The 12,115-nt window shown below is 47.2% G+C and overlaps 1 protein-coding gene across 6 annotated transcripts in view; it reads left to right on the forward strand.

The window, feature by feature from the left end:
* Eva1c (eva-1 homolog C) overlaps window positions 1-12,115 on the forward strand; it is a 74,259-nt gene that overhangs the window by 37,990 nt on the left and 24,154 nt on the right. For 2 of the 6 annotated variants that reach the window (XM_029544583.1, XM_029544585.1), the window contains exons 3-5: window positions 2,797-2,920; window positions 3,370-3,468; window positions 8,610-8,762. In XM_029544583.1, the coding sequence (XP_029400443.1) occupies window positions 2,797-2,920; window positions 3,370-3,468; window positions 8,610-8,762 (376 nt within the window). The remainder of the gene's footprint in view (window positions 1-2,796; window positions 2,921-3,369; window positions 3,469-8,609; window positions 8,763-12,115) is intronic. The other 4 variants (XM_021209702.2, XM_021209703.2, XM_029544584.1 and 1 more) reach the window with 3 other exon arrangements.

Consider the following 12,115-nt stretch of genomic DNA (forward strand, 5'->3'; position numbering starts at 1 on the left):
CTCCTCCTCCTCCTCCTCCTCCTCCTCCTCCTTTTCCTTCTTCTCCTTCTCTTTCTTCTTCTTCTCCTTATTTTTCTTTTCCTAATTCTTATTTTCCTCCTCTTCCTTCATCCCCTTCATTTTCTCCCTCCTACTCTTCTTCCTCTTCATCCCCCTCCTCTTTCCTCTCTCCTCTCCTCGCCATCTTTTTTCTTTTCCTTCTCCTTGGGTATATTTGAGAGAAAAATTGGTACACACGGAGATCAATTTTTTCCACTGGTGGAATTAGCCCATTTGTGGCTTATACATGCAACTTTTATCAGTACTGGGGATTGGCTGAACCTAGGATCTCCTGCACACTGGACAAGCACTATAGCCTTAGGCAAGCTATAGTCTCAGCTCCCTCCCACCCTGCTTTTCATATTTGAGACAGTGTCTTGCTGAGTTGCCCAGGCTAGCTTTGAACTTGCTCTGTAGCCCAGGTAGGTCATGAACCTCCACCCTGCTGTCTTTGCACAAAGGCTTGGATTGCAGGCTTGTACCATGAAGGCCAACTTTATCCAAGCAATTCGTAACCTGTTACCCCAACTACCTGGATAAGATCATTAGGTCAACTGTCCTTGGATGCTTTTAATGCCTCCCAAGTTCTTTGCAACAAGTGGTGTTAGAAGTCAGCTTGATCACGGTCAGCACAGAATATGTGGATGAAGGTAAATTTACCAGAAGGAGACTTCCGTATAACCTTTCTAATGCCCACAGAGAAGCAGCAAAAATATTAGATGACAAAAAGTTCTTCCATTTTTCATACCATGTATTCAGTCCAAAAACCATAGCATCTGGGCATGTGATTGGTGAACAGCAGAAAAGAATGTGTCTGGCTGACATGTCCCTTGATCTGGTTTCTGTGCTGTGATGAGCGACAACATGTTTCTTTGCAAGTCAAGCATAGTGTCTTTGAGTGCCCCACCCTGCCCCAGTCCCTCCCTCCCAGCCTCCCTTCCAAGAACCACAGTCCCATCGCCTGTTCCCCTCCCTCCTCACCCAACCCAGGTGGCCAGGCCCCCTGCTGCCCTCCAAGGTACTGGAGAGGAGAGCTAGCCAGCACTAGGAGCACAGAAGTACCCTCGTTGTTGAAAGTGTGAACTGCTGGCACCCGCATCCTTGCTCCAGCCCAGTGCCCTGAGGGAAGAGGAAGTTCATTTAGGCTGGCTTGCTAGCATCTGCAAACACAATCAGAGGCTGAATCTGCCAGGAACAGCCCTGCGCAGCTCAGCAAGTTCCTTCCCCCTGGGGCTTCACACTATACTGAGTCAGCCAGTGTCCCCGAGAGGCAGCCGTGTTTAAGATAGGGACAGGTTACCATCTGCCAAGGTAGCCACCATGGCGCCACTCCGTGTTTTGCAGTGGGTAATGTGGTTTGAGCACAGTCTGCCTCAGAGCCCGCCCGCTCCAAGGCTCTGATGGAAGAACTTACAGAAACACCCAAAGACTGTGTAGTTCACCAAGACCAGTAGCCATGTCAGGGTGTGCCATCATCCAAGAGCTGTGCCTCCCAGGGGGATAAAGGGTCTCCCCAGGAGTTCTTTCTGATCCTGGGTAGGTGACATGGTAGGACCAACATCCTTCATGGAAGTATGTGTTCCTTGAGCTGCCTATAAGGACATGGTAACTTGGAAAAGCTCAAAAATTTGCATGGAATTAAGTCCTAAAGTTTGCGTAGATTCTTGAGAACAGTTCCCTTTCTGGGTTTGGTCTCTCTTTCATCAGAACCAAGGCTAGGACCTGAGTTTATTCCGGGCAGGGCGTTCTCTGAGAGCCAGAGCCCAGAGGAGCAGCAGGACATCGTGGATCTCTCCATGAGGGTTTTGCACAAGCTTCCAGAGGGGTTGGAGGAGAGGGAAGTTTTTGACCAAGTATTCCACTAAAGAAACGATTCAGCAGCAAGGTCACAGGCTAATGCCCCTGAGTTTGCTAAGGGTGGGAATCGACTTTATCTTATTTGGTGGAACAAGTTTGGGCATTTGAAGCTCTCCCTAGGTCCCTAAATATGTATGGTCATAATTCCTGGCCATAATGTCTCAGCTTTAAAACTTGAATTGCTCCCCTGCTGAACGATCAACCGTGACTTGATTGCACTCACGTGCCCTGGATCCTCTGAGGGTCAGCACTTTTTTTTTTTTTTTTTTGGTTTTTCGAGACAGGGTTTCTCTGTTTAGCCTTGGCTGTACTGGAACTCACTCTGTAGACCAGGCTGGCCTTGAACTCAGAAATCCACCTGCTTCTGCCTCCCGAGTGCTGGGATTAAAGGCGTGCGCCACCACACCCGGCGAGGGTCAGCACTTTTAAAAGAGTCCATCACGGGCTGGTGAGATGGCTCAGTAGGTAAGAACACCCGACTGCTCTTCTGAAGGTCCGGAGTTCAAATTCCAGCAACCACATGGTGGCTCACAACCATCCATCACAAGATCTGATGGCCTCTTCTGGAGTGTCTGAAGACAGCTGCAGCATACTTAAATATAATAAATAAATAAATAAATAAATAAATAAATAAATAAATAAATCTTTAAAAAACAAAAAACAAAAGAGTCCATCACATTGCCCACTGTGGCTGGCTGGGCGTGGCTCTCCCGCGGGCCTGCTTCTCTGGACCAAGCCCTTCCTTCTGGATGCTATGGGGAGATGCTCTACCTCCACCTCATGTGTGTCAGGCCAGGCAGAGAAGCCTCATTCCCCCCAGGGCCCAGAGCAAGCCAGGTTTGGGGTCCAGCAGACACTTGTGCAGTTTACAAGCCTATCTTTTTCTACCCCTCCTTCCAGAAGGTGCTGGACGAGTGCCAGAACCAGCGGGCCTGCCACCTCCTGGTCAATAGCCGAGTCTTTGGACCTGACCTTTGTCCAGGAAGCAGTAAATACCTCCTGGTCTCCTTTAAATGCCAACCTAGTAAGTAACTTCTGAGGGGGGACAGTGTGTTTGGGATTGGCCCTGGGTTTCATGGATACTCCTGACCAAAGTCCTGTGCCTATTCAACCCCAAATCCCCTAACGTGAAGATCAGAGAGAAAGACACACACACACACACACACACACACACACACACACACACACACACACTCCTACTTATAAATCTTTCAAATGTAAAAGTCTTTCTCAAGGTGTAAAAGTCAATTGTATTGATCCTGGGAGTATCCATAGGGTGGAGGAAACACAAGGGTTATGAGGCTTGATTTTCGAGAGGCTCAGAGGCTTGGGTTCCACCAGAGCCACCAACCACCACCTGTCGGGTATGTGAACTGGCTGTCCCCAGTTTCGTGGCTGAGGTGTGCTAGAGTAATCTCCTCCATCTTGATTCTTGTGTTTTCCTTGTTGACTTTCGCCATCCACAATACCCAGGGCCTTATGATCAGCCCTCTGCAAGCTCTAAGAAATCCCTCTTCATGGAGCGGGTCTCAGTTCCAGACACCTGGGATGTGCCTGCAACAAGCCCAGGGGGTAGGTGACTGGAGACTTTTTCTTTGTTTTAAATTAGCATACAAAGTCACAGCATTTTCATGCATAATTTTGTTGATCCTCTCCCACAGCTCTGCCCCTTATTCCCCATTCTCCATCCTCCACCCTCTCTGCCCCTTCCCCCACCTCTCCACTCCCAGTCATTCCCTTTCCAACTTCGCATCACATGAATTATTATTCATTTTCCTTTACTTCCTTGAAATCTCTGTTTTCCTCTCTTACAGCCCCCTCTCGACTCTCACACCCACACAGACATACTAACATAAAAATTAACAGCTAGACTCTCACAGGAGGTTTCTCACACATCTTTCTAGCTGGCTTTGTCTGAACAAACGGTTGAAAAGAAATTGTAACAAATATGTAACAGAATGTTACATGGAACCATAGTTTGTTTCTACAACTCCCTCTCTGCCAGCCTAACTCAGCTGTTTGATTTTTTTGCTTTTGATCTCTGTCCATTGTAAGACACTAGTGGTCTAAGACCACTGTTGCCTGTTGGGGAAGCAGTCCCAGATCCTCTCAGCAGACAGCAGACTTCTCTCCAACAATCTCCCCAAAACAGCAGGAATACGATAGAATGGCCCCTTGGTTCTGTACCTGCAAACACACTCACACCCAGACTTGTACATGCACACATCTGTACACTCACAGCACACAAGAGACTCTCCTATGCCCCATCACATACACGTTGCTGTAGCCTTATACCCTCTTATACATACCCACACACATGTGTACATGCTGTCTCACACTCTGTTGTACATGCACACTGCACACACGCTGTCTTACACACTCACATATGCATAATTGTAGAGTGTAAGAGCCACAAAGAAGCCTAGACATTGAAGAGTGCCTGATGAGCCCCCCCACAGCCCCCCACAGCCCGACAGCCCCTCTCTCAGGCAACAGAGAAGGAACATCACTTCAGAGTCTCTGCATCATCCTTCATCCTTCACAGGCCTCCTGCAACTGACTCTGAAAACCTTGACTGTGCCCATGGTTACCATTAGGTTCTGCATCCTTTTCTCTACCCCTAGTTCTCACCTCCGTGATGAAAGCAAATATTCCTTTCAAAAGCAGACGTTCCGACTGCCTGCAACTGGAGAACTGGGTGGTGAGACTGTGAGTATTATGGACTGGACACACAGAACATGGATGTGTCCCAGCCTCGCACCAACGTGGTTAATCCTTTTCTAGTCCTAATACTTAAAGCTCCCATCTCTAAACACCACAGTTACATTAAGTTTCCACCGTCTTATACTTCCCAGTGGGGATTGTACACAAGCATGAATTTGGAGGAGACAAATCAGAGCAATGTTAACACCAGGAGGTGCAGGGTAGGTAAAGCCCCACTCTGGCTGCCCCAGGAGGACGGATGAGGCCTGGAGGCTGTGTGGCCTGGTCCTTGGCAGTCAAAGTTTTGGAGACCATTCGTCTTCAGCCCTTCCACCTCAAAGTCTCTATCTGGTCCTCGCTCTGCTATGATCCTCGCAGCAACCGCAGCTGCACCCGACGCTGTCGTACAGAGCAATCCATGAGTCTGGTGCCGCTATACAGAGCTGTCTGTCTCTTCCCAGTTTCATGTTCTGAGACGTCCACATGACAAGGTTATCAACACCAGGGAAACTGGCAAATGCTACACACCAGTTCTGGTTTACTAGTTGGGTTTGGAGTTAGTTTACCGGCAGGCCTGCAGAGTGTGCACCCCACCCCCACCCCATTCCTTCAGTCCTTCAGGGAATTTGGCCGCAGGGCAGCCTTCTTTCTAAGCAGTTCTGGATAGGTTGCCCTGTGATCTTGGGCAGTTGCTTTCAGAAGACTCCATTCTCATCTGTGCAGTGGAGAAATGTCCCTGTCGTGCAGGTTGCTGTTGCTTTTTAAAATGCCTAGCACAGGCCTCTGCTGGAGTTGAGCAGACCCATGGCGGGCTCTGATGCCGATAAACAGGCTAATTAGTTCTGGTTACTGATGTGCATTCAGACAAGCAGTGATGTTCCTAGGGCAGAAATGGGGATGTGTCCCGGGAGCTGGTGATGATGTGGTGCATTGTCAGTACAGAGAGTCTGAGGACACACTCCGAGCCACCAAGCGCCCGTTTCAATTTTTACATCATCCCCTTGCAGTGGCAGTTGTGAGCAAGGCCAGGATCAAGCTAGTCCTGTCAACAGCAGATTGCCACCCCTCCAACCTTTGGCAGCCCACTGCTGAGATGTGAAAGTGAACCGGTCCAGACGCTAAGTGATGTGCGTTAGGGGGAGGACGAGACTTTGAATATATATCTATTATGGTGCTGGGGATTGAACCCAGAAAACTTTGAATTTTTGTGTTTCCCTGAGCTATCCACATACAATATTCTCCTTCCTGCCAACACTTGGCAGTAGCTTCTGGCTGCAGCCTCCAGTTGGCCCTTTAAAACCATCACCGGAGCGAGGGGGAAGGGAGCATGCCAGGGCAGGTATGTGGAGGGCAAAGGATGATTTGCAAGACTCGGCTCTCTCCCTCCAACGCATGGGTATCAGGGATCCATCTCAGGTCATCAGGCTTAGCACCTCACTGGCCTCCAATTGGTCATTTGATCATGAGGAGAAGCTACAATGTGTTTGTAGCTTAGGTGTGTTAAATTTATGACAATCTTTTTTTTTTTTTAAGGAAAAAAATTCTGGCAAAAAAGTGACATCCATATTTTCAACCTGTTGACTTTTTAACTCACTGTGGGTTTATTTGGGCATAGTTCTTTCCAGGTCAGGGCCGTTTAGGAGAAAGGGGGTGTGGGCATGGCTCTCTACTTGGCTCTGAGCAGAGTCCTGCCTCTGCCTTCCCTGGCTCCTGCAGGCTCTTAGCAGGTGTGTCAGTGACTCACCCTTGGGAGGCTGTTCAGATCTCAGAGCGGCTCCAACCGGAACTCTGTTCCTCTTGGAGAGCGGCAGTTATGCTAGGAGCCCCCTGCTCCTTTAGAACCCCAAACTGTGCTCTTAGGTGACAGCCTACGCATTAACAAAGAATCAGGGAACTCAGTACAACATAGCAGGAAGCAACATGACATGCATCAGCCTTCTCGACTGCAGGATGCAAGATGGGGGCAGGGCGTCTGGTGGCCTTACACATGGGTGTCCTGTTACCTTCGGTGGGGTTTGCTGCCATTGAATGACTGAGCTTTCATTAATCAAAGAGCCATGGCTAATATTCATTCCATGGTGTGCCTTTAAAAATACTGTAATTGCTGGGATTGGAGAAATGGCTCAGCAGTTAAGAGCACTGGTTGTTCTTCCAGAGGTCCTGGGTTCAATTCCTAGCACCCATATGGAGACTCAGGACAGTCTGTAACTCCAGTACTAAGGGATCTTCTGGGCTCTGCTGGTACCAAGTACACATGTAGTGCACATGCATGCATACATACATACATACATGCATGCAGGCAAAGCACTCATATACATTAAATAAATAAAATAAACACTTTGTAATATTTTTAAATGCTAACTTACAGAAAAAGAGACAGAGATGTGAAGGAAAGGGAGGGAGGGAGGGGAGAGAGAGAGAGAGAGAGAGAGAGAGAGAGAGAGAGAGAGAGACTTATTTTTAAAGCTGGATATGGTGACACAGGCCTTCGATCTCAGTACTTGGGTGGTTGAGGCACAATTCAAGGCCAGTCTGAGCTACACAGCGTGTTTAAGTCTAGCCTGACCTATCTCAAAGCAAAGAAACCAAACTAACAAAAAGGTTCATGTTGAAGTTTGGTTGTGCCAGCTTCTCCCACCTCTGCCTTGGAGGCTCTTTGTTCCTGGTAGGCACTCGGAACACCTTCTGACTGCAAAAGCTTTTTGACGTGGCTTCCATGTTTTATGCATCAAATGTCAGCTGTCACCCCGGTCTTTGACGTCAAGTGAAATGTCAGTGTTGGTGAGATTGAGCACCTACTCAGACCCAGTGCAGAACATACCTGCCTCTGGAGAGAGACTTGGTTCACCAAAAGACCCCAAGTCTAAGAGTCGGTGGTTTCCTCAGATTTAAGTGTAAAATCTCACTCTGAGACCGCAGTGAGCCGCTCGGGGGTCTTTTAAACCTCTGCTTTGACCTTGGGTTCCTTTGTCCTGATTCGCTGGTTCTTCCTGGGGAAGATGGGAATCTTGTGTGCACCGATAGCTTGGCTATTGCTCCAATTGTGTGTCATTCACACTCATAGGCATGCTCAACCTTTTAAAACTGCAGCATGACATTATCATCTGCAAAGTGAGCCGTGGTTTTGTGTCGGCCGTGTTCATAACTAGCTATGTGTGTCCTGTAGGGATCAGGCTGGACAACTGCCTGGAGTGCCCTCCCCCCTAAAATATATAATCCTTTCCCCTTATCCAGAGGGGCATGCTCCAAGAAGACTCATGGATGCCTGAAGCCACAGATATTATCAAACCCTATGTAGACTATGATTTTTACATAGATACACAACAATGGTAAAGTTTGTAAATTAGGCACAGTGAGAAATCTGCAACAACTAATAATAAAAGTTGTAACCATGGTTATAATAAAATTGCCACCATTAACATTTTTGTGCCTTGGGGCTGTTAGGAAGTAAAATCAGGGTCATTTGATTATAAATATTTCAATATTTTGATAATAGATCTGATAACTAAGACAATAAACCAAGGATCTAATGGTCAGGTAGCATACACAGGGTGGAACTGCTGGGCAAAGGCAGGACTCGTGTTTTGTGTAGACAGAGTCCAGTTGTAGAAGAGAGTGCAGCATACCCCTGGGAATAGAGATGTTTATAATTTAGGAAATGGTTACTTCTAGAATTTTTTGATTATTATTACCAAGCTGTTGTACCAATCATTAGTTTTGGATTACCTAAAATCACAGAAATCCACCTGCAGGGGATTAGGGGGTTGACCATATTAAAAGCCACCCCCCCTTCTTTTTTTAAAAGAAGCAGAGTCTCATATGTCCCCAGTGGGGATGTCCACACAGCTGGGGGTGTGAGGATTTTCCTGAACTTCTGGTCTTCCTGCGGGCACCTCCTCAGTGCTGAGACAGTGAGCATGAGCTGCCAGCTCTGATGCGCGTGCTCTTGAGTCTGAGGCCATCCCTTCTCAACGAGACTAATCTGTCACTGGTTTCTGCTTCCTCTCCAGATGAGTTGAAAAACAAGACAGTGTGTGAAAACCAGGAGCTGAAGCTACACTGCCATGAGTCCAAGTTCCTCAATATCTATTCTGCCGCCTATGGCAGGAGGACCCAGCAAAGAGACATCTGCTCCTCCGGGGCAGACCTGCTGCCCCCTTTCGGTAGGTGACTTTATTTGGCTGTAATTAGGTTGTTGGCTGAGTGGATTGTGGCCCTGGGTCAGCAGTGAAATGTGGTTTATACCAGCATGAGAGGGGGAAGTCAGGGTGCTATAGGGGCCTCTCTGACCCATAGTCCTAAATCTCTTAGTGGTTCAGTCATGCTACACAGAGAAAATAGTGAGCACCCGCTGTATGCAGGGCCTGTTCTAGGCACTGGGAACTCATCGGCCAATAATCTACACCGTCACAGAGTGGCCTTCCAGCGCTGCAGAAGGAGGCCATAAGAAAACAGAAGAGGGCGGAGCGGATACTGCTGGCTCTCCATGTGCACAAGTTCTGCAGTTGTGAGTTAGCCCAAGCACAAATGGGAAATACCTACAGGGAAAGTTCCTCTCAAAGGTGAAGGTATAGTTCCTTTGTTACCAGGAGTGTCCACCTTGCTGTCCATCAGCCACACACATCCTAACATAGATGTGAAAAGGGCCGAACATATCTGTGGACATCAATGCCATGTCCCAATGTCAAAAGATTGTTTATAATACCTTCTATAATATTACACCTATAATATATGCTATAAATATATAGCATACTGTATTGTTGCTAGGAGGACATGCCTTCAAGGCCTTATGGTATTTGGATGTAGCTTGCATGTCTTCCAAGGATCATGTGCCAAAGTTTAATCTCTGATGGAAAAAAATATTCATATTAAAATGCTAGAAACTTAATGTTACAGAGTCATTTGGAGGTCTAAATTTTGGAGGTGATTAGAAGCAAATAAGGTTATCAGTGTGGAGCCCCCAGCGTCCTTTATAAGAAGAGGTGAGAGGGGCTGGAGAGATGGCTCAGGGGTTGAGAGCACTGACTGCTCTTCCAAAGGTCCTGAGTTCAAATCCCAGCAACTACATGGTGGCTCACAACCATCTGTAATGGAATCTGATGCCCTCTTCTGGTGTGTCTGAAGACAGCTACAGTGTACTCACATTCATAAAATAAATAATAAATAAAGAAGAGGTAAGAGCAGAAAAGACATTCCAGTCTCTTGTTATGTGGTACCCCATGCTGTCTAGAAACTGCCAGCAAGATCATTGTCAGATACAGGCTGCTGCCCTAAGCCTGAAGCCATGAGCCTAAATAGCCTTTTTTCTTTACAATGTTGCTTGGTTCAGGTATTTTGTTACAATAAAACAAACCCCAGAAAACTAATGCAGAAAATCTGCACTGAAAGTATATGGGGTTGTTACTGTATCTATATCTGAGAATGTGGAAAAGGCTTTGAAACTGGATAATGGGCAGAGGTCAGAGGAGTCTGGAGAAATGGTTGGGGAAAGTTTATATTGATATAAGGCAAATACTACTGGCCCGTTCTGGAGATGGTTCAAAAGAGACTAGCAAATTAGTTTTGGATGGAATCAGGAAGCCTCTTAGAAAATAAGGAGGTAATTTTTCTATGGAATAGCAAAGGGGGCTAGAGAGATGGCTCAGCAGTTAAGAGCACTGACTGCTCTTCCTAAGGTCCTGAGTTCAAATTCCAGAAACCACCTGGTGGCTCACAACCATCCATAATGAGATCTGATGCCCTCTTCTGTTGTGTCTGAAGATAGCTACAGTGTTCTTACATATAACCCTGCAGTATGGGGTCCACACCCTAAAACCCCATGGAACACCACATGTAAAGATGATCATTTGTTTGCTGGGTAAATGAGACTTCAGATCAACAAAAAAATCTTGCTGCTGTGTGGCCATTATCAGCTGCTTTTAGTCAGATTTATAGTAAAACTCAGGACCAAAGAGAAAGATTTGAAAAACTCAGTCTGGCCAAGGAGGGAACCAAAGAACAAGCTATAAAGGTGTGGCTAGAAAAACACTTGCTAGAGAGATTAGTGTGGACAAAAGCCAGCCAATTCCTGATGTCAGAACAACTGGAAAAAGACCTGGAGTCAAACAGGTGTGTGTGCAGTTCCTGGGTGCTGGCCCTTGGCATCCGGGCCAGGCTGGCATTTCAGGAGTGCTGTGGCGCCATGGTGGCTTCCCCCGAGGTTTCAGAGGGAAGCCTGGCAGAAGTGAACCATGGGTTGGAGCCCCTGTGGAAAGCCCCAGGTAAGGTAAGATATAATGTAGCTGATATTGATGGGTGCGGGAATTTGGTGGGCATCTGCTGGGGTGCCCTGCCTCTCATGTCTGGAACAAGGAATTGGGTGTGGTTAGAAGCAAGCAAAGTGAAGGAATTGATTAAGAATGTGTCCTAACTGAGCAGTGGCAGGCACGCCTTTGACCCCAGCACTTGGGAGACAAAGGCAGACAGGTTTCTGTGAGTTCAAGGCCAGCCAGGGCTATACAGAGAAACCCTGCCTATAAATAAATAAATAAATAAATAAATAAATAAATAAATAAATAAATAAAGTTTTCACAAGAGAGGAAGCCAGGAGGAGCCCCAACTGTACAAGTCATGTGGACTTTTACACCTCACCATTGAGAGCTCTGTTAATTTGCAAACCTTCTCACACAATGTCTGTTAGGGGTAGCTTATAAAAAGCCACAGTTCATCTCAGACTTCCTGGCATGCCTGTTGGCAGTTCTAGCGTGCCTCCTCTGGTCTAAGTTTTTCTCTACCCTGTTTTTTCCTCCTTGGCATAGGCCTCCCAGGTCTTGTTCAGTTCTACTCTCCCTCACCTTCCTCAGAGCTAGGGCTGTGCCCATCTGAGAAAGGTATAGCCATGGGTACCTGCAGCATTCAGTGAGGAAGGCTGCGGGAGAGCATCCCTGTGAACAAGAAGCCATGGCAAGGCGCAGGACCCTCCCCTCACAGTGTGTGAGAGAGGCTGATCTTGGCACGCCAGGGTTTAGTGTTTGCCCTGCGGGATTTCAGCCTTGCTTTGGGCTGAGTATTCTTCCCCACTTTTCCATTCCTTCCATTGGAACAGCAACACTACCCCTTGGATCTTGGAAAATGGAACTTGTACTGATTGTACAGGTTTATAACTGTAGAGAGTCAGTTTGAGTCTCGGCTGAGCCTTGGGGCTTTTAAACGAATGTCAGACTGAGCTAAGGCTATAGGACTCTTGTGGACAGGAGCATGGTATATTGCATTGTGAGGTGGATGGTATATTGCATTGTGAGGTGGACAGGGGAAGGTTGCTGTGGTTGACATATAATTTCAGTGTGCCCCCTAAGAGCTCACATGCTGAAACTCCCCACTGGAAGGTGCCAAGAAGGAAGAAGCTGAATCTCGCTATGCTGTTTAGAAGTGGAAGTGTTTAGGCAGTGTTTAGGTTAGGTAGAGTCATTGGAGTAGAGAGATCATATGATTCCTGCTGGTGACTGTGGAAGAGGAAGAGGAAGAGGAGAGAGAGAGA

The sequence above is a fragment of the Mus pahari genome, chromosome 12, assembly GCF_900095145.1.
Source record: "Mus pahari chromosome 12, PAHARI_EIJ_v1.1, whole genome shotgun sequence".
NCBI classification, from domain to species: domain Eukaryota; kingdom Metazoa; phylum Chordata; class Mammalia; order Rodentia; family Muridae; genus Mus; species Mus pahari.